The sequence below is a fragment of the Nicotiana tomentosiformis genome, chromosome 5, assembly GCF_000390325.3.
Source record: "Nicotiana tomentosiformis chromosome 5, ASM39032v3, whole genome shotgun sequence".
Taxonomy (NCBI): domain Eukaryota; kingdom Viridiplantae; phylum Streptophyta; class Magnoliopsida; order Solanales; family Solanaceae; genus Nicotiana; species Nicotiana tomentosiformis.
The window spans coordinates 21,335,441-21,358,739 of record NC_090816.1 but is presented as its reverse complement, the minus strand read 5'-3'; the positions used below and the strand labels follow the sequence as shown (position 1 = coordinate 21,358,739).

General features: G+C 36.5%; 1 protein-coding gene and 1 non-coding gene across 2 annotated transcripts; both read right to left on the bottom strand.

Moving 5' to 3' along the window:
* Positions 1 to 11,722: 11,722 nt before the first annotated feature.
* On the bottom strand, positions 11,723 to 11,881 carry LOC117276565 (U1 spliceosomal RNA). Its single transcript, XR_004506827.1, has one exon. It is a non-coding gene; the product is annotated as a U1 spliceosomal RNA (small nuclear RNA).
* Positions 11,882 to 12,345: 464 nt separating this feature from the next.
* On the bottom strand, positions 12,346 to 18,993 carry LOC104095375 (uncharacterized). The gene is made up of 9 exons (XM_009601499.4): positions 18,801 to 18,993; positions 16,474 to 18,125; positions 16,044 to 16,270; positions 15,628 to 15,960; positions 14,639 to 14,885; positions 13,929 to 14,057; positions 13,636 to 13,851; positions 13,071 to 13,194; positions 12,346 to 12,792 (listed from the first exon to the last, which is right to left on the bottom strand). The coding sequence occupies exons 2-9, from the start codon at positions 18,019 to 18,021 to the stop codon at positions 12,554 to 12,556; spliced, it is 3,063 nt and encodes a 1,020-aa protein (XP_009599794.1). The 5' UTR covers positions 18,022 to 18,125; positions 18,801 to 18,993; the 3' UTR covers positions 12,346 to 12,553.
* Between the last annotated feature and the right edge of the window lie 4,306 nt (positions 18,994 to 23,299).

Here is a 23,299-nt window from a genome sequence, read left to right as displayed (position 1 = left end):
CAAGTCTCAAATTTTGGCAGACTTCTTGGCTGACTTCATGCCAACCCTCATACCCGAAGTCGAAAAGGAACTCCTTTTGGAATCAGGTATATCATCCGGGGTATGGATCCTTTTTACGGACGGTGCTTCGAATATAAAGGGGTCCGGGTTAGGCATAGTTTTGAAACCCCCCATGGGTAACATTATTAGGCAAGCTATTAAAACTATCAGGTTAACTAGCAACGAGGCTGAGTATGAAGCCATGATTGCAGGTCTCGAACTAGCTAGAAACTTGGGAGCAGAAGTCATTGAGGCGCACTGTGACTCTTTACTGGTGGTGAGTCAAGTAAACAAAACCTTCAAAGTCTGAGAAGGTAGGATGCAAAGGTATCTGGACAAACTGCTTATCACCTTACACCATTTCAAATAATGGACCCTACGGCATGTTCCACGAGACGGAATAATGAGGTCGATGCTCTCGCAAATTTGGGATCGTCGGTCGAGGTAGGTAATTTGAGCTCGGGGACTGTCGTCCAACTTTCAAGATCGGTAATCGAAGATGGGCACACCGAAATACATTCTACTAGCTTAACTTGGGATTGGAGAAACAAGTATATTGAATACTTAAAAAATGGAAAGCTCCCTTCAGACCCTAAAGATTCCAGGGCCCTACGGACTAAAGCTGCTCGATTTACGTTGGCTGCGGATGAAACACTATATCGAAGAACATTCGATGGACCGATGGCAGTATGCGTGGGTCCGGGAGATACCAATTACATCCTCTGGGAAGTACACGAGGGCACTTGTGGCAATCACTCTGGTGCCGACACATTAGTTTGAAAAGTGATCAGAGCGGGGTATTATTGGATCGATATGGGCAAAGATGCGAAAGAATTTATTCGTAAATGTGATAAATATCAGAGGTTTGTGCCAATGATCCATCAAGCCAGGGAGCAACTTCACTCGGTCCTATCCCCGTGGCCATTCATGAAATGGGGGATGGACATCGCCGGCCCTCTGCCGTCGACCCCAGGTAAAGCCAAATTTATTTTATTTATGACTGACTATTTTTCTAAGTGGGTTGAAGCGCAGGCATTCGAGAAAATAAGAGAGAAAGAAGTTATAGACTTTATTTGGGATCATATCATATGCCGATTCGGGATACCCGCCGAAATAGTGTGCGACAATGGGAAGCAATTCGTTGGCAGCAAAATCACGAAATTCCTCGAAGATCACAAAATAAGAAGGATATTATCAACACCATACCACCCCAGTGGGAACGGTCAGGCCGAATCAACGAACAAGACTATTCTTCAAAACCTGAAGAAGAGATTGAACGACGCGAAGGAAAAATGGAGAGAAATCCTGCCCGAAGTGCTATGGGCATACCGAACAACGTCAAAATCCAGTACGGGGGCGACCCCATTCTCCTTAGTATATGGTTCCTAAGCATTGATACCAGTCGAAGTCGGTGAACCTAGTCCCAGATTTTGATTCATGACGGAAGAATCAAATAACGAGGCTATGAACACCAGCCTTGAATTATCGGACGAAGGACGAGAAGCTGCCCTCATCCGATTAGCTGCCCAAAAGCAATGAATCGAAAGGTACTATAATCGAAGAACTAAACTTCGTCATTTCAAGCCCGGAGACTTAGTGTTAAGAAAAGTCACCATCAATACTCGAAATCCAAACGAAGGAAAATTAGGACCAAATTGGGAAGGACCATACCAGGTGCTCGAGAACGTTGGAAAAGGATCATACAGGCTTGGCATCATAAACGGCAAACAGCTATCAAGCAGTTGGAATGTATCACATCTAAAATAGTACTACTGCTAAGGTACGACCTTTCCATATTCATCTAACTAACCCATGCAGAAGTCCGAACAAGAGCTGAAGAAGATCTTTCAATCAAGAGCACGCGTTGCACTCTTTTTCCCTTAGACCGGTTTTTTCCCAAATGGGTTTTTCGGCAAGGTTTTTAATGAGTAAACCATCAATCGTGCTGCACTTTCAACAATATCCGAGGCCTCTTTCCGACAAACCTCGAATACCGGGGGAGCATTAGGGCCCTCAAATACATCGAGTTCAGATGCAAAAAAGTCATCTCACAACAAGGTTCCAACATGAAAAATTGTAAGAGCCAAATGGTCAAAATGAACCATGCTCATATAGATCGGCCCAAACATAAACACATGTACAATGACTTGAGATTTATTGTGGAACCAGAATTAAGATTCACTCAACTATCAAGCCTACGGGCTACTGTTATTCCAAGTTCGAGCAAAGCACTCACTCTACCATTAAGCCTACAAGCTACTTACATTTCGAGTTCGAAACATTCACTCGACTATTAAGCCTACGAGCTACTGTTATTCCGAGTTCGAACAGAGCACTCACTCTACGATGCCTACGGGCTACTTACATTTCAAGTTCGAAACATTCACTCGACTATTAAGCCTACGGGCTACTGTTATTCCAAGTTCGAGCAAGCACTCACTCTACAATGCCTACGGGCTACTTACATTTCGAGTTCGAAATATTCACTCGACTATTAAAGCCTACGGGCTACTATTATTCCGAGTTCGAGCAAGCACTCACTCGACTATTAAGCCTACGAGTTACTTACATTCCGAGTTCGAAATAATCACTCGAATATTAAGCCTACGGGCTACCTTTATCTCAAGTTCGAGCAAGCACGCACTCGACCATTACGCCTACGGGCTACAATATTTCAAGTTCCAAACATTCACTCGACGACTAATAAGCTACTTTTTACATCTACGGATTATGTTCCTTCAAAGTCTGAATTATCGACTCAACAAGCAAACCCAGGGGCTACAAATCTGATTGATCACAGAGACTACAAGGTCAACATTCGATTAAAAGTCTTCACAAAACAAAAACAAGTCGACCTGATTATACATATATATACGAAAATTGCCTACGAGATTAATGTACAACCATGAAGAATTAGAAACTAAGCTTCCTGGTCGAGCTCTTCCCCATCCTCGGATCCGCTTTCGCTACCATCATCATCATCATCATCATCATCAGAAGCCAAGGCTTCAGCTTCCGCTTCGAGCTATTTTGCCTTTTTTACCTCTTCGGTAAGTTCGGCAACCCAATGAACTCGAGTATCGGCGACCTTCGCTGCTGCTCGGGCCTCCATCTGAGTAGCCTCAGCATCAGCCCGATATAGAGCAATAGACTTATCCGCCAAGACTTTCGACGATTCAACCTCCGCCTTAGCCTCAGCAAGTCGTGTTTCAAGCTCCTCAATCTTCTTAGCTTGAACCGACCCCTTTTGCTTGACACTTCGAAGTTGAACGTCGGCCGATAATAATTTTGTTAAGATGGTTTCTTTTTCCGCTGCCAGGCGGTCGAGGGTCTCCTTTCACCGATTGCATTCAGCTCGGATTTGATCGACTTCTTCTCGAAGTAACCCGATCTTTTCGATATTTTGCTATAACTGAGACAATGAAGGGTTAACTTCCACGGTTGAGTCAGAACCATACTTTAACAGAATGAGGCTCGCCTGCTTATCGAGATCGACCCCTTCTTCATGGACCTTAGCCAAATTCGCTTGGAGGTCCTTTATAGCCTCGTCCTTTTGGCTGCAAAGAAGCCGCATGGCATCTCTCTCACCTGAGACCTTCCGGAGCTCGGCCTCACACTGGCTAAGATCGACTCGAAACCTACTAATGGCCTGCACAGTAAGAAACACGAGTCAAGTATGGAAAAGAACAAAGAAACCAAGTATGGAAGAATCATAACCCGAGTAATGAAATGCTGAGCCTCCTCTAATAAAAGAGAAGCGTCACCGATATCGGAACCATCGTCGACTCTAGTAAAACAATCCCTAAAAGGATCACCTGCACCAGAGCCTGTGCCGATATCGGGAGTCTTCAATTCTCGAGCTTCCTTCAGCGCCTCCTCAGAAAAAGATGGAAGAGAAGGCGAATCACCCATTGTCATAGCCCTGAGCAAATCGCTCGGAGTACTCCGGTCGAGATTTTGGTCTTCGGAAACAACCCCGAAAGGCACAGCCGTCATCGGCTCGGGAGCTCTGGCAACCTCGATGGCATCCGTAGACCGGACTACCAAAGCCGAGGAGCTATTTTCTTCTTCTTCTTCTCTCAGTCGTTGGACCGAATCAATCGAAAGGGCAATTCTTTTTCTCTTCACCCTGCGAGTTTTGGGCTTGGGGTCCTCTAACCGAGAGGAAGCTTTTCGCTTCTTATCTTCCCCCTGTTTAGGGACCAGGGACTTGTTTCCTTCTTCGCCGCTCGAAGGCCTCAAAGCGGCATCCCTGGTTACGCCTGCACAAGAGGAAATCGGTAACGAATAGAACGCAAAGAATACTTCGAAGGAAACAAGAAGCAAACCTCACCATGGTTCTTGGCCTCCCATTTGCCTTTTGCCAAATCACGCCAAGCGCGCTCGGCATAAGAGGAGGTCGAGGCCAACTTTCGAACCCAGTCCTCGAGGTCGGGCACCGCTTGTGGCATCTAAGGGGCAGCTGAACATCAGGGAAGGACATCAGAAAAAATCGAAAAAGCACCTGAAAAGTGAACAAAAATCACTTACGGTCAAAATTCCATTCTTCAGGGAACGGCATCTTCTCCTCAGGAATGAGATCACGGGTCCTCACTCGGATATAACGACCCATCCAACCTCGATCCTTGTCTTCATCGATGCTCGACATCAATGCCTTCGATGCCCGACGATGAAGTCTGATTAGTCCGTGAAAGATCTGAGGCCGATACATTCGTATGAGATGGTTCAGAGAAAAATCCAACCCCCCGGCTTTGATAGAGAAGAAGCACAATAAGATCACTATACGCCATAAAGAAGGATGGATTTGGCCGAGGGTAACTTGATACCTTTTGCAGAAATCAATAATCACTGGGTCGACGGGTCCCAGTGTGAAGGGATAAGTGTAAACACTTAAAAAAACCCTCCACGTAAGTGGTAACATCCTCATCGGAAGACGGAATTTGCAACACGACCTCGGAACCCCAGTTGCAGTCTTTTCGGACGTCCTCGAGGTGATCCTCCGTTATAGAGCATGTATACATCAATATGTGTTCGCATCGACCCGGAACGGAGGAAGGGTTCTCCACCTTAAAATCAGTTTTCAAAATACACGGGCCAGGAACATAGTCATGAATTGATGGCTCCACCGACGCCTTATCATCAGACGGTCGTGAGGAAGAGGCTTTTTCCTTCTCAGGTACGGTTTTGGAAGTTTTCGCCATTGATATGATAGGAAAGAGTGCAAAGGAAGAAATAGACAGCACCAAAATTCTGGTATGGACGGCCCCGTAGCAGCGAAGTAAAGAGGATAAATAGGAAAGTTTGGAAGAAGAGAAGGCGCAAAAGTGGTAAAAGTTGTGTGGAAAGACTATTTATAGACTAAGGCTTGACAGTTCGGTATCAGCGGTGGCTGACCACCATCTGACACACATTAAATGCCTCGGTAAAATCGAGTCGATGGGACAGCTATCACATACGTCGAGATCGGGTTCGATAGAAACGTCGGCATAAATTTGATCGAGCCGCAGGAAAATCATATCGTTCCTCGCCACATCCTTTCCGAGAAACGAGGGGACTATCTGTGTACGGTCAAAACCGATTCTCAGTCATAAAGACCGGTCGAGACAATGACGTTTCAACTGAAGGGTATCCACATGGCAAGCTCGAACGAATTCTGAAGTAGAGATGTCGAGCTTCGAGCTATAAGACCAATCAATGGCAAAACTCGATATCATTATCGAACCCGTGTCCGAATCGGACTACGGGGCAACACCGATCGACACAGGCCCCGAATATCGATGCTCCAAGGCAGAACCGAGCTCAAACTAAAACTGGGGATTCGATCTAGCACCGAGCTCGAGTCAGTGCCAAGCTCGCAGACAAGAGCCGTTACAACCGCACCAAGGGAGAGAATCTTGGCGAGAATCAAGGGAGAGACAAACCATCGTGGGTTCTCCACTATATGTATTATTTTATTATGTTGTTATAGATAAAGTAATGATCCTCTACTATAAAAAGGGAGATAGACTGCAATAGAGAGGGATCCTCCAAGATACATTAAGATTTCATTGTGCTTGTTCTTTTTATATTTTTCAGTTTTCCCGTCCATCATTCCCATTTCATAGCAAAAAATACCTATATTATCATTTTGTATCAAAGAAATTTGTATACCCTTAGAACCATATCTAAATTTAACGTTATCCGATTTTTCGGGTAAATATTATTAAATAATTAATTAATTAATTAATTGACTGAACTTCGTGTGCTAATCGCGTTCAACATTCATCGCATGTGTACCATAGGTTAATTACAGCTAGCCTTAATTGTTCACACTACATCATATACTTGTTTGACCCAATTTACTAAATCAATAATATGACGTTAATGATGATATTTTGATACTCTTGAGCCATTCACATTTATCTATTTTATTCTGTGCTATATTTTATAATTTTCAGAAGAAAATAAACAATTGATTTTTGAAAAAACAAAACGGTATTCTCGTTCAAGTTTATCTGCATTACGAAACTTCGGAGAAACTTTCATATATATATATATATATATATATATATATATATATATATATATATATATATATATCTACTAAAACATAACCTTATTAAGATAGATGTTAGTGAGTCAGACATGCACTTTATGGGAAACTTTGGACTTGTCTAAATCTAGAAGGTCGTAAGTAAAAACAATATGTACTTGTTCGTACAACTGGATTTTATTTAAAAGTCATCAGTTGACAATAGTAAAAAAATATAGTTGTATTTTGTTAGGACAGATATGCATTTCTTTACACTTCTCTGGAGTATTTCTTTGTTGAATAATTGTACGTAATATTTATTCAAATACTACTTGGCAGCAGGCGGGGGCGGATGTAGCTATTCGAGTACGGTTCAACTGAACCCATTAATTTTAATACGGACTTCGATATATGTAAAAGATCACCAAATTTCAATAAATACTACGTTGTGTGATGAGTTTAATGGTAAAAATATAAAGATTGAACTCATCAAAGTAAAATTCTAGATATGTCTCTAATCAGCAGCTGCAGCAGATATAGGATTTAAGCGTAATGGATTCAATATTCAAGATTTTTAGAATTGAACCATTATATTTTTAAAATTGTGAGTCTATCTGAACTTTAATATTTTGATCGTGGAGCATAAATTCATATTTAAGTACCAAAAAATTTGGTTAGGTATATAGTTCGGATATATATCTCGATTAAGTTTCAGGACGCTCAAACAGAAAATCTTTTGATAGGGCGTGTTTTACACCTTTAATAGTTGTACCCAGTACAAATTTATATTAGTCGACTGAGTGTGTTTTGAATATGAATGAGTAAACAAAAAATACATCAAGTTTAACAAGAAAATACCAATTAAACAACTACGGGAAGGCTAGTAGTCAACTAATATGAACACTTTTTATTTGTACCAACTTCTTCCTATCTCTTGACTTATGAATTAGTGTAACAGAAACTAGACTGAAGAGAAAACCATTACAACGGTCCTTTTCGTAATTGTGTTGATCTTTTATAAGGACAACAACTCGCCACCCTAACATCATTGAATTTATATATTGACATTCAACGATATATACTTTGACATATTTGGTCCTTTGCATTGGTGACGGTTGTGATGAGATAGATAATATAACTACTCTTAACAGAGATTTCGGTTCGAGCCTTGAAAATAAAAAAAATCTTGACAGAGAGTGTTTTTTTTCATTTAATGAACCTTATCCAGATTAGTTGGATCTAATATGAATACCCAATATCGGTGGAAAATCAAAAAACATTCAAAGATATAGGTATTAGAAGTAGGGTTGTACATAATTTGATAAATACCGAATTACCTTACCGAAATCGAAAATTTTGGTATTTAGTATTCGATATTTTGGTATTCGGTATGGTATTTAGTTTAAGTTTTAAAAAATATTGGTATTAGGTATGGTATTTGGTATTTTAAAATAAAATACTGAAATACCAATACCGTACCGAAATATATATTATATTACACAATACACATATTATTAATTATAACATAAATATAAAAATATAAAATTTTACTTTTCTTTTTTCTCTAAGTTCATCAATTAACTCTAAGCAAGTAACAAGATATTTCTAATGATCAAATATATTCTTTTATGTAAAAATTTCTCTCTCTGGGTTGATATTTGCTAGTTTTGGACAAAATTTTTGTCAACAAATATTTTTAGTTTTGTACTTTTGAGTACTTTAATTTATAATGTTACCATCTATGATTCCATGCACTAGTTAATATTCAAACCGAATAAATCGAAGTTACCAAACCGAATAAACCGAAACTGAAAGGAGAAAAACCGAACCATACCGAATTTAATTAGGTACGGTATTGGTATTGCATTTTAAGAAATCGAATACCGAAAATATCGAAATTATCGAACTAAAATATCTAAATACCGTACCGTATCGACCGACGAACACCCCTAATTAGAAGTATGTATGTGTGTGCACGCGCATAGAGATTTGGGAGGGGGGGAATAAAAGGTCACATAAGTGGTAGTTACCCTCAATAATTTCCGAGATTTTTGTGCTTTTATTTTGTGGTCTTCCATTTTAGATATTATTTGAAGAAATTTTTACCCGATTAGCCTTCTAGATTATAGACTATATTCTTCTACAATTTGTCAACAAATATCCTATTCTTAATTCCACGAAAATTTTAATTCACATGCACCTTATATTTCCAGAAATATTTATTTTGGTAAAACCTTCCACAAACAAAAAAGAAACTGTTTGAGAACACTCACAAAGTACTCATAAAACTTCAATAGATCAACAACTATCGAATCTTGTTTTGTTTCCACAAAGTTTTCCTTAATTACATTTCTCGAAAAAGCTTTTCATTAATTGGCAAACCCCTTTTAATAACACAAGTTTGGATAAGTATACATAATCGAAGTCTTGAGATAACTGTGACAAAGTCGTATCCACATGATGGTGAGTTGTAAGGAAAAAATACTACTCTATCTTGCTAGATCTTTCTAACTTTTTACACTATCGGATATATATATATATATATATTAAAGGGTCTTCCTAATATACTATATGAATGTATATCTAAGTGAAATTTGCATTGATAGTGAAAATATTTTATACTATGAAGGGTTGTTTGGTTCGTACACATTTATGCACGAAAGATATGTATTTAATTTTAAGTTGGATACAGTTTTGCTCAGGGGCGTATGTAATCCTATAACATCGAGTTCAATTGAACTCATAACTTTCGACGTGGAGTACAAATTTATATGCAAAAAATCACTAGATTCTCAATAAATTATGAATATGAACCCATAACTTTAAGGATATAATGAGTTCGTTGGTAAGAACCTTAAAGGTTGAATCCATAGAGTTTAAATCTTGGATCCGCCTCTGGTTTTGCTTACAATATTACCTTTATTTTTAAAAGTAAACAAGAAAAAAGAAAAAGGGAATTAACGATTTTGGGGGGATTTTAGGTGTTTTTATCCAAGGATTATTAATCCCGGTATTAGAAATCCATATTAAATCTCATCTGAAATAATACTACAATTGTGGTATAAAATAATATTGATATTGATTATATCGAAAACAAAAATCCAACCACATGTGGAATAGAATAATCCTAAATTCTATAGCAAAAAATAATTTTTCTAATCCCTATAATCAGATGATCCCTCAGTGTTTACAAATTAATTGAATCCTATTCCGTGCAGTTGTGTACAACAGTTTTGTCCTTACATTATTAATAGGAATTAAAGATTGTGTCTATGTTCCAAAATCATTTTCAGACTACATACACTGTTTCAACTTAGCTTAATTCAGTGACAAAACTTTGTTCGTCTTTTCATCAAATAGGTAGGTGCTTTGACTAATAATATTGATAACGCCAAGAACAAACCTTAGCAAAATGACAAGTCATTGCCATAGATTTTTGTTAGTTTTTAAAAGCTTAGATAAGATACATTGAGTTGATCTCAAGTAGAGTACTTAGTCAATATATTAAACGTTTGTATTTTTCAAATTTATTATGCTTTGAATCTTCAAGAAGCAACTTGACAATGATCTCTACTTAGCTCTTCCTACGTAATAATGACCAGGACACAATTTTATTCGTGTGACCGTAAAACTGTTGAAATTTGTGATCTTAAAACTGCCATAACATTTGTGTGGTCATAAATACTTTTTATTAAGGAAATATTGAAAGATGTCAATTTTCTTAAAATTGACTAACAAGGAAATAATGTCAATATTTTTGAAACGGATGGAATATATTTTAGTTTGTTACTTTTTCCCTTTGGAGAGTACCAAGAGGCAAAAGAAAATGAAGTATGAAAAGTACAATGTCTTATCTTTCAGCTGAACATTTTTCAGAATAATTTTTTCCTTTTATATTTACACATAATTTAATATTTCTCACAATAGTAGTAGGACTTTTAATGAATATTGACTTTGTTGTGAAGATTATAATAAAAATGAGACTTTCTAGCTCTATCATTGGGGCGGTTGGTTAGAAAAACTAATTAGTATAGGAAAGCAAATGATTTGATTGAAGTCAATACTTTAGTTCTGTAGAACTATTATGTAATTGAACAAAACTCAACTTATTATATAGGCAGAGAAGTTAATGAACATGCAAAATTAGAAAATACCAACTGATCCATTATGTTGCTACATCATCTCAACTAAAGCCTTCAACCTACTACTTGTGACACTAAATCTACTTGGTAAATAATAATGTACAACTTTTTCCAAGATACAAGAAATTAAATAAAATGAATAAATTCCAACAAAGATCATTTTTAGTTGGAAGTGAATCTAGGATTTAAACTTAATCGGTTCAACTTCTAAGATTCTTAATACTAAATTTATTAACTTTTGAAATTCTGGGTTTGAAATTTTATAATTGCTGACATTTGGTGAAAAGTGACTTTTCAAATATATCTACACTTAGTATCTACCGATGAGAAGTATAAATTTTGAGTTTATGGGTTTCGAATTATAAACAAGACAGGTTACTACGTTCTGGATAAATTATTTATACATATTAAATAAATTTTTAATAAAAATATAAATGTTTAAAGCCAAAACTAAAGAATTCTACCGAACTCGTTTTTACCAAAATGTTAGGTTCACTTGAATCATATACTCCATCGGTTAATGTACTCCCTTGCCATGTTAACCACTGGGCCCGAAAGAGAAGCACTGGCGTCTGGAATTGGAGCACAATAGGCGAGGGTTTGTAATTTGAAATCTCTAAAAAAAACTACTTCTCCATCCAAAGAGGGGCTGAATGTGTCATTCACTTATAGTAGGGTAATTACCAAAACATATTTATCAATATAATCTCTTAGTTGAATCGCGGAGCAATGAATACGAGTAGGTATTAATCCTATTTGATTATTTTTCCCATTATTCTGAACCAGTTTCGGATTTTGTTCTAAATCCTGTTAGGTTTTACAGTTGCAATTCATTTGGCTAAAATTTAGTTTCCTGCAATTTATAGTTTCGACCCAGAACAAATTGTCATCTTGATCTAAAAATGAAAGTAAATCAAAATCTACATTTTAGATACCACCTAATACTATTTTTATTTGTTCAGAAGATATGTGATCAATTATCTCATCTTTCATTGGCCCAAAACACAATACAAGCCTAAGATCAAAGATTTTGATATCCGCACGAACAGGCCCCCACTGCCACAAATTATAACATAGGTTCAACCTCTTGGGTCGAACTTAAATAGGCACCCCTCCAAAGTGCAATGGAGGTCACCAACCTAGGCCAGGGGTTTTCTTGATCGCCCATTGACCCCGTCCAGGTAAGTATGTTGTTTGTTGTTCCCTCTCATATATTTATAGTACTCCAGCTCCTTGCTTTCTTCCGCCTCAGCCAATGTGGGAACTTTTCACCACTAAACATTTTCTCTTACTACGTACTTTCTTAGTTTTTTTCTCTCTATTTACTTATTGAATTTGGGACATTCTTAAGTACCCCCCACCCCCCGGAGGGGGGCAATCCCACCATCTCTTTTTTTCGTTTTTGTTTTTCTCTATTTTTGTGAATATACGAATCATTTCATATGAAATATGATTCTTATGTACAACCCTATCAATCCACCCACCCACCAACTTTTTTTAGTTTTGGCTTTTTCCCTTTATTTAGTGGATATCTCAAAGAGGGCGGGACATAAAAACACGCGCGCACAACCCAGGAAGCCGTTTGTCTGAAGGGAAAAAGAGACGAGATCAAGTACCTTCAAAGGAAAGAAAGAACTAGGATGGAGCCGTGAGTTTACTGATCAAAATTGTTACTAACTGAAAACGTATACATGTGAAAGCATCAGTAAAATTGTTTAACCAACTGAAAAGAAGCACAAACAAAACGGCCTTATTTCCAAACAACTGAAACTCTCATTACCAGGCACAGAGAAAAGTAAACATTCTATTGTCGCATCAGTTTTGGAGGCTAGTGCTATATGGATACGTGAACGCTTCAGCTTCAGAACGGATTGTTAACGGGATCACGCTGCAAGGCTTTCTGCACAAGCTCAGACTGCTCTTTCACATGAACTTGGTAGAACCCAGTGGCTGTGGCGGCAGAAGGAGCACGACCGACATACTTGATGTCATCCATGTTACCTCTGCCTAGTGACTTCATGGCAGTAGAAAGGCGTGGTGCAATGTAATGGAAAGCACCCATGTTCATCGGCTCCTCTTGGCACCAAACTATCTCTGCATCTGAAAATATGAAAAAGTTTGAATTAGTTATCACCAGATTTTAGTGCCAACGCATTACTAACTCTAACAGAAGGTCAAATGACATTTGGTTTCTCTTTCTCCATATGAGAAAGTCCTGGCACAGAGGTATGCATGCAGTCATTTTCAGGGATGCTGGTTTGGCATGCTGTGTGCTTTCATCTAAGATATGAAAATGCAATTTCTGGATAAACATACACAAATAGATTTTCATTTAATTTCATGAGCAATAGGTAGCCCAAATATTTCAGAGGTCATACTTGGATATCGCTTCAATTCACGCTGGATAAGGTCGTATGGGAAAGGACAAAGCTGTTCCACCCGACAGATAGCAACATCTTTCCCATCGGCTTTCTTTCTTTCCTCGTCAAGCTCATAATAGATCTGTGAAGAGGCATGAAAAAATAATTTAGCTCTACAAACTTGTGGGGAGAAAAGAACAGTGTAATCCAAGATAAATAAAATGATCCCCATCCAAAACATCACTTTAATTGGAAAAACTCTTTTAACTTAACCTTTGTAACGGGGTTGGGGGTATAAAAGGGGTGTCACAACTCTGGCGACTCCGCTAGGGATAACCAGAATTCGAGCTTTGATACATTGAACCTTATTTGGTTTTTATCATGTTTTTGAATATATTGTGTTTTTTGGCCTAATATGCTATTTGCCATCTAAAGATGTTTATATCTGCATAGTGAGAGAGGAAAGAGGTGCTTTTAACTAATCCTTCATCAGTAATGTGTTTAAAATTGCATGGCACAAACCTAGGATAAACATAATAGATAAAAATGGAATCAGATCAAATGAAAGAAGTATGTTACACACCTTTCCTGAGCAAAGGACCAGCCGCCCGATACCCTCTTCAAGATCTGAGTGGTCATTCTGATCTTTTATCAGGCGCTTAAACCTGGTACCTTGTTTGTCGAAACCTGGGTGGCCTTGGACATCGTCGAACTCAGATAGATTTGACTTGCACTCTTTGTGACGAAGCAAGTTCTTTGGGGCCATCACAATGAGAGGCTTACGGAAATCTCTGTGAATCTGAGGAGGAACTACACATGAGAAAATAAAAGGCGCAAAAGTTTAAAATTATTAACAAGCTCAAGAGTGGCACTTACTTGACGCCGCAAAACATGGAAATAATTTGCAGGAGTTGTTACATTAACCACCTGCCAATTACATTCCTGAATCTGCTTTCGTAGTGTAGGTTCCATCTCCGGGATAACAAATGGGTTGTCATCACTCATCTGCCATGGAAAATCATCTCATTAGGTTGAGCAAAAAACAAAGGTAATCATACTTTGTTGAAGCAATCAAAGGAACACAACTTTCATAATGCCTCCCAGATCTAGTGATAAGCATAACCCATTTATTGGAGAAAAAAGTGAAGAAACAAAAAAAACGAACCCAAAACCATCTTGGACCATGCAAATATAGATTCAATTGATTCAATGGTTAACCAACATGTAGCCAGTCAATGGAGAATTTGACCAACCTCATTCTCATAACCCTGAAAGTAGAAGATGCGGGACTCTAAAGGAAGACAAGACATCACCATTAGATAACACTTTTGAAAAATAAAATTGTTCACTTCACTGTAATACATAAGCTGGACCTTATATTCTATATAAACCTAGCACACTTCTAGGAACAATCCCATGCATGGAATCACATGGTTCCAACCTCTTGTATTTTTTCTCTTCTTTCAACCATGTCATATCATATTCATATTTCATGACTTGGTAAATGCTCCTTAGCCAAAATGGAAAGAGAAACTTCCTAAATATCAGAAATGCAGCTTCTATTAATGTGAAAAATAGCTATGCACCTGGAGGAAACGTTCCAAACGTCCACTTGAATGCTCAGGACCCTGGCCATCATAACCATGTGGCAAAAGCACAACCAACCCAGACTGGCGCAACCACTTCGCCTCTCCACTGCTCACAAACTGGTCAAATATTACTTGAGCTCCATTGGCGAAATCACCAAATTGTGCTTCCCAAAGTACCAATGAATTTGGGTTTTCCATTGAATAACCCAATTCAAATCCCAGAACACCAAACTCTGAAAGGGAGCTGCATAGGAATAAGAGTGAATACAGAATTATATATTGATCTTAAGGATCGTATATTAGATATTGTTGATAAAAACCACATTCGATAAACAAAATAATCCACAACCACAAGTTACTCTACAGATGGACTGGAAGTTTGGAACTAATCATATTCATGAAAAAATAACAAAAGCCTCCCACTCCAAAGACATAATAATTCTCCAAGAGTATCAACTTCCTGGTTCCTCAGAGAGGGAACAAGGCATACTTTACAGCAGAAGAAAGCTTCTCATAAGAGAAACCAAGACTTGAGAAGGGACGTAAGACAAACATGAATGACTAGATCAGGACGAAACAAGACATACTTTACAGCAGAAGAAAGCTTCTCATAACAGAAACCAAGAATTGAGAAGTGATGTAAGACACACACACACACATAAATAAATATTTGCTCCTAAAGTGAGCTGGATATCAAATGTGAACTTTTCAGTAAGTTGATCCAAGTTCTTAGACAGAAAAGCTTTCACTGACAAAATCGAGGATCAAGTTAGGCATATTCTGATAGGCAGTCGGAAGTATATTTACACGACTGAGGGAATCTGCCCACTGAAGACTAGCATCATTCAGCAGAGATCAAATGGAAATTCAATATCCTAACAAATAGAAAAAAATATCCAGCGAAAGCTGGCATACTAAAGATAAAATACCTCAAGAATGCAACCTCGTAAACTGGGTTAGGAAAAAAAACAGCTATCAGAACATACCTGTTGCTCACGGTGAACATCTCTTCATTTTGGTTCATCATAACATGATCAAGAGGACAGTACTGTACCCCTGTCTCCTGATCATGAAGAACAGAATGTCTGTGACTGAAAGTTCCTCTCTCAACATCCTGACCACTCAACCTAACATGATTACCTTCCACAAGCAATGTTGCAAAAGCAAGTGCTTCTCCAACTGCCCAGTCAACACCCTCCCCTGTCTCAATCATTTTTCGGCGATCATCAAAAATCCGTTTCACTGCCCTGTGAGGCTTAAAATCATCTGGAAGCGTTGTGATTGCTTTCCCAACATTCTTCAAGATCTCGGGTTTGACACTGCAGAATGGCACATATCTTGAGTCTCATGATTCAAGCTTAGAAATAAACCATTTGAAGTTAAATGGCCGATAAAAGCATACCCAGTGTTTCGAACACGTGAAAGCTGTGAAGGAGACTTAAACCCAGCCCAAAAGGCAGAAAGCCAATCTCTTTTTTGAGGGACATAATCTTTACTAGCAACGAACTCTTCATTAAGTATTCTATTAATCTTGTTATGTATCTTTTCCACGTCATCTTTTGTCACCTGACCGGATTTTAGGAGTTTGTTTTGATAGATCTCCAACGATGAAGGATGATTTCTGATGATCTATTGCAAGACATAAAATGATAAAGATATCAGTGTTGTCATATAAAATATAAGAAGATCCATTGCTTCCAGCAGAAGCTAAATGGATTCTTTTGCAGTTGGTCACAATTCACAGTAGAAAGGTAAACAGAGTGACTTGTGCCCCAAATCTAAGTTCAACAATAGTTAAGCATAAAGCACACAAAAAATTCAGTGAAACTAACCTTATACATTTTAGGCTGGGTGAAGGACGGTTCATCAATTTCATTGTGTCCAAAACGACGATAACAGACAATATCAACCACAACATCTGAGTGGAATTTCTGGCGCCATTCTGCAGCAAGTTCACACACATGAGCAACCGCCTCAACATCATCACCATTGACATGGAAAATTGGAGCATTCAAAGCCTTTGCGACGTCAGTACAGTACTGAGATGATCTTCCAGCCCTTGGATCAGTAGTGAACGCCACTTGATTATTAACCACAATGTGAATGGTCCCACCAGTCGAGTAATTTGGAAGAGCGCTCAGATGCAATGTCTCATAGACAACACCTTGTCCTGCAAAACTACCATCACCATGGAGCAAAATACCCATGTTCTTTGTTCTATCCACGTCATTACTATAATATTGCTTTGCTCTAGTTTTTCCAATAACAACCGGATCCACAGCTTCCAAGTGGCTTGGATTTGCAACCAAAGATAGATGAATTCTCTTCCCACCCCTAGTAGGCCGATCATAAGAAGTTCCCAAGTGATACTTAACATCACCAGTTCCCACATAACCAGCTTCATCCCCAGGTTTTGTGCCGCCGCTAAACTCACTGAAAATCTGCTTTAGTGGCTTTCGAACAACATTACCTAAAACATTTAATCTTCCTCTATGTGGCATCCCAATAACTATGCTCTCAACTCCAAGATCTGCTGCCCTGTCAAACATCTCCTTCATGCCAGGAATCAAGGTCTCACAACCTTCAAGCCCAAATCTCTTGGCTGCCATCCACTTTGTGGCCAAGAAGTTCTCAAACTGTGTACTCCACATCAGCCGGTCAAGAATAACTTCACGCCGCTCACGATTGTACTCCATAGATGTTGGGGTTTCAATCCGTTCTCTCAACCAATTACATTTATCACGATCAGAAATATGCATGTACTCGTAGCCAATGCTTCCACAATAAGCCTGCTCAAGCCGTGTTAATATTGCCCTCAAAGTTTGCACGGGACGATTCTCAGACAAGAATCCAGACATCCTCCAAACACCAAGGAAGAACTCTCTATCAAGATCAGCTTCAGTGAACCCATATAATGCTGGATCCAAATCATCAGGAATTTCCCTCTCTTCCAAACCTAATGGATCCAGTTTCGCTTTCATGTGACCATTGACCTGATAAGCTCTCACGAGCAACAGAAGACGCATACTCTCTTGGATCGTCTGGCCTGAAATCCCAGGCGACGTGGCAGCTTGTCCAACAAAATTCCTAAAGAAGTTATCCCATGACTCGTCAACACTATTTGGGTCTTGCTCCCAGGCTCGCTGAAGCTCCTCAAGGTAGACGCTGCTCGTTCCATCTAAGAAACTGTCAGTCAACTTAGAAAGTGGTACTGGTCTAGGGACAGGAGCAGCTTGTGCCTTCGGCCTGAAAACTGTGGTGTGAAAAAGTCGACCTTGTGATGGAAGAACGCGAGTTCTTGGGACGTAAGAACCACCCTGCGAAAGAGCCCTTCTAATAGCAAGCTTTGCTACACTCGACCCAGCTCTAAACCACGCCATTACTGCGATTTAAGTTCTGAAATCTAAATGAACTCTTCGAATCTTTTAACAAACCCTTGACCTAATTCAAACCTTAACAACAATCATCATGCATCGATAACAACCTAGAAAAAAGACAGAAAAACTATAATGAGTAATTTGAGCCAAACAGCAAACAACATGCATTCACTCAATATCTTTTGATTATAGGAACTTTCAATCAATCAATCAACATTAAAAATTAATTAGTACAACTTAATAAACTCAGCAGTGTATTTATGCTACAAACCAAAGCCCTAACAGTACCATTTTTTTCTTTGTTTTGTTAACCGAGAAACACCTGAGGGACAGGGCAGGGTTCGGTAAATAATGGACCCCGCCACTCTACCCTTCTCCACTTAAAACACCAAGCTTTAGTCTGCGGCAGAAGTTCGAACCCTTAAAAGATGTACTAAAATTTTAGCAGTCCATTTTCCCTGAAACAACAATTTAACTGCTGCTAAATCCAAAATTGTAACCTATAATGAACGAAAATCTGTCCGAAAAAGAAAAAAAAAACAGAAATGTTTAACGAGCAGCTTCGTTAATACAAAATTTAAAACCTCATATTGTAAATGAATCAACTACACTATAAGCTATCAGGTGTCAAGTTCACATAGGCGGTGTAACACAGTATTATAAATGTAACACAAAAATTATACTGAAATGAAGAATAGCGGCGAAACTGAATTAAGTGAAAATGAAAAATACAGATCGATATGTAATAGTGGAAATTGAATGGGAGAAGAGTGAACTGATACCTAAAATTGCGAGGAGAGAGAAGTGGAGGAAGGAGGTTAGGGTTTCAAACCCTAGAGCGACATCGCCAATAGCTGAGAATGAGATGGATGGATTTTTTGAAGAGAAAAGGAACGATTCAACGTTCAATCGGCTGCTGCTATAAACGCGTGTTAAGCTGAAGAATGCATTTCCACTGCCGCCACTCTAGGACTAGGAATACTTGGCTTTATTTTTATTTTTTATTTTTATTTTTATTTTCAAACAATGTCTACTTTGACATACAATTTTTGGGTTCCACTAATTTACATTCACGCCACAAAATTTCTCTTAAAATAAAGTGTTTAATGCAAATATGATTTTATTTTCAGGACTAGAACATAATACTTTTGATTATGGATAGAAAGGCGCTTATTATCCCACTGCAACTTCAAGTAAATAATCTTTTAGAATTCATTCTAACTTAGAGAAAAATTGGGACTAAGACTTGATCCTGAGCTATATGTCTACATTAGGTTCAGCATTAGATAAAAGTTTCTTTAATTTGTTAAAAAGATATGTGTTTGATTTCTAGAAATTACGGAAAATCTTGAAGTGGTTAATTTATTGAACATCAGAATCTTGAAGGGGTTAATTTATTGAACATTAGCTTAAAATGAGTCCAAATCTATCTATACTTATATTAAAAGCACGAAAACCCTTGACAAAATGTCGTTCACTTTTTTTACCTTTTAAACATAGAATTCATACTAGATAAAATGGTCATTTTAAATATTTTCCTAATATTTAGGAGCTAGAAATTTGTTGAGATTTGGTTATTAAATATTTCCTTCTTTAAAACTAGATACCTAAAATTAAATATTTCCTTCTTTAAACTAGATACCTAAAATTTAGGACTTTAAAATTGATTAAAATTTTACCTTGAATAATATTTAAAAAGTCAATTAATATTTACCTTAAATAAACGTTACTACAAAATTTAGACTTGAAGTAGTTCTATATGAAATTGAAAAGTGACAACGTAATGGTACTCCAATTATTCATGATGAACAAAATAAATTTTAACAACAATGAGTAATAATTTTGAAGAATAATTTTACTTACTTGGTATTTGCAATAAATTACATTAATTTATTCTAATTACTTGGTAAATAATGTGAGACTATAATAAAAAACTGAAAAATATAAAAAAAAATAGTGTTTCACTTTTCTTTAAATTTTGTCTTCTTCTAGAAATTGATCAACCTTTTTATCATTTAAATAAATTTCATATTGGAAAAAATCATTGTTTAATTATTATTTTTTAATATTTAGGGCATTAAATTTTCTAAAATTTTGACTGTTAAATCTTTTTTTATTTGAACCATATAGAAAATCATAATATTTAGGAATGTAATCCCAGTAAGATTATTTATATAAGTCGAGTAAGTTAATTTTTGCAAGAATCATAATTTTAGGAATTGTTATCTCACCCGAAATACCAATAATATATGTGACATTAGAAGTGTTCCATTTCAAGATACCAAGAGATAAAAACTTAAAGCAAATTGTACAGAAACCATAGTCATGAGCTAACAACTATTTTCAGGTCGCTAAATTTTTATAAATTTAAGGTTGGTAATGTAAAAATGTTAGCTATTTCACGCTATTCTTTTTTAAGAAAAAATTTAATAAAACACTTTCCAAAAGTGTTGTCATAGAGTTTCTTATCTTCTTGTAGTGTCGATAAATCTATCTAGCGGATGGATATTGTATGTAATCCAAATATCAAATTAGGAAAGTGACTAACTGACAACATTCATCATTTTTTTAAGGAATTTGGATTTTTAAAATTTTGCAACACTTTTGAGAATAATATCTATGTAATTTTCTTAAAATTTGTATTCATTGATTTAAAATACACATGCAATGCATATTATTATGTTGTATTTGGATATTTGTTTGTTTTATGCATTTTCTTTGCTCAATTGTTTTGTTGTCGTTATGTTTTATTATTTTGGTGGTGTATACATACGTTTGATTGTATGTAGCATATTAAGTTTATAAGGAATTTACTACAATTACAAAAGGATAGAGGTCTAAAGCATATGAGAAAATTTTAATTGAACCTGAGATATCAAATTCAATGTATATTTTGTTGTCAATATGCCGGAGTATGTCTGCGTGTTTTGTATCATAATAGAATATAGCCGAGATAATTAATTGGATTTTTTTACCTTTAAAAGTATATTTAATGTTAACTCAAATCACCATAGGATATGTACGTCATTAAATATTCTTATCCTAAATTTAGGCTGTCATGTATTTTGTAGTCAACTGCTATTGGTTGCAAAGTTGCATATGAAAGATTTGCTTAAATGTTACCACTTTGGCTTCAATTAATTCTTATTTTCTTTAAAAATAGGCAATAAATTAAAATTTTGATGCGAAGAAAAAAAAAAGTATTATATCGAATATGCTTGCAATATAAACTTTGTTTGTTATTGGATAAAAAGAATAGGTAGGATAACAATAGATAAGTGATTTATAACTCAAAAAAGGAGCTTAGAAAATGGGATCACATAAAATTTTATATCTTTCTATACAAATTTCATATTAACTAGCATGGATAAATGCAGACGTTAATACTAAATTGTTCATCTCACAAGTTCAAAAGATATTCAATTATTTTTTATTTAACTATTACGTAAACATAATAAATGAGTGTTGCATCTTCTTTAACGTATCTCACTATTTCATATTAATCGTTTTCTTGTACACATTTTCTAATTGAGTAATACGGAATAAACGTACAACGCACGTACTCTAAAGCTAGTTTAGTTAATGGATACTGAATATTCACATAGCTTACTGCAGCAAGAATCGTTCTTCTTCGTTGTTATTGTTGCATAATTCTTACCTTTTAAATTCTTGCAAAGCAACGTGAATGAGGACTAACATTTAACATTTGAAATTTATGATGTTTCCTTGTATTAACATTCTCTAGTTCACCGGAAAATATTATAAAATGGTTATCATTTCATTCAACAGTTACATAGTATAATTGGGGGGGGGGGGGATCCACATGACAATCCCTATAATATTATCATTGAACATGTAGCAATTCCCACATTATTATTCATAGTACAAACAATTACTACATCATAATTACTGCACAACTAATGTGAGAACTATACGACCCACTTAATACGCCAATCACATATCATAACTGTAGTGAAAACAGAATTTTTATCAATGAAATTTACCATATTAGAAAGTAAACACACGAACATGTCAAGGCGATTCAACATTTACTATTTATGCATAAAAATTAGCCTTATATATATACAGTATAATTTTTCGGCGAATGGAGTTCGGATGAACCCCTTCTGCCATCCTAGCTCCGATCATAACAATACTAATAATTTTCTAATCCACTCACAGGTAAAATATGATTTATCTTTCAATATAATGCATATACTATTATAATCTGTTTCACTAACTATTTATGAAATAGTGAAAACTGAGTGCCAACGGGGGACAGAATGATGTACATAGCAAAGGTTCTTTGCTTTGTTCCCGTGTCACTTGCTAACCAAAAATTAACACACTCTTGTTAATTGCTTTTGAGCACAAGGGCTCTTTAATCCTTATATTCTATATCAATTAGGTTTCGGATTTTGAGTTAATTGACGAAAAGAGGTTAAGAAACCACAATAAATTTAACCTATCAGTTCTAAAACTATCAGATCTTGCCTAAAACTATCAGATCTTGCCTAAAAGAGCATCTCCGACGACCTCGTCTCATATTTTCTTAATTTTCTCAGTTTGTGTATCATCCCTTGCAACCGGTGAAGCCCAAATTTGAATGTCAAAACCTTGCCAGAAAAATTAAACACCAGCAACCACTCAAAACTACAATATAGTGATGGACAGAAAGTGTTTTCTAGTGTAAATGTTGTATGGGTAATGTTTATACACACTTAAACACTATTATATAAAGATGTATGAATGTGTATATATGCGTACAATGTTGTATAAAATATCTATGTTTTTAATGTATAAGCGTGTATATACATTGTACGTGTATAATATGGAAGTTTGACACTTTCTTCTCTTATTCTTCTTTGTCTTATTTTTTTGGTATACATTTATTAGAGATTGTATATACAAGTTTATACAAAGTTATACATAATTATATATGTAATGTGCATGTGCGGTTAAATCTAAAATTGAAATTTTTATATGTTCAATATTTTTTTCTCGAACAATCTATGTATAAATCGACTTTCCTTGTTGATTTATCTGCTAAATCACGAACGTGCAACAATTTTTTCAATTTTTATTTTTTATTTATACTATTTGAAACTTGGAAAAGAAGAAAATTTATGGTTCTCGAGTTGCATCGTATATGAATTTGCGTTTTTGTAGCCGGAATAGAAATATATATAAACTTGGGAAAGAAGAATAAAAAAATTATCCAATTTTCGTGCCTAAAGATCTGCAAAATAATAATAAATGCTTATTTTTTGAACTTTTGGCC

Coding starts and splice junctions, on each gene's coding strand:
- LOC104095375 (XM_009601499.4), bottom strand. CDS start 18,021: ATGGCGTGGTTTAGAGCTGGGTCGAGTGTAGCAAAGCTTGCTATTAGA. Junction 15,961..16,043: donor TCACGTGTTCGAAACACTGG/GTATGCTTTTAT, acceptor GCCATTCTGCAG/TGTCAAACCCGAGATCTTGA. Junction 14,058..14,638: donor GTTTGGAACGTTTCCTCCAG/GTGCATAGCTAT, acceptor TTTCCATGGCAG/ATGAGTGATGACAACCCATT.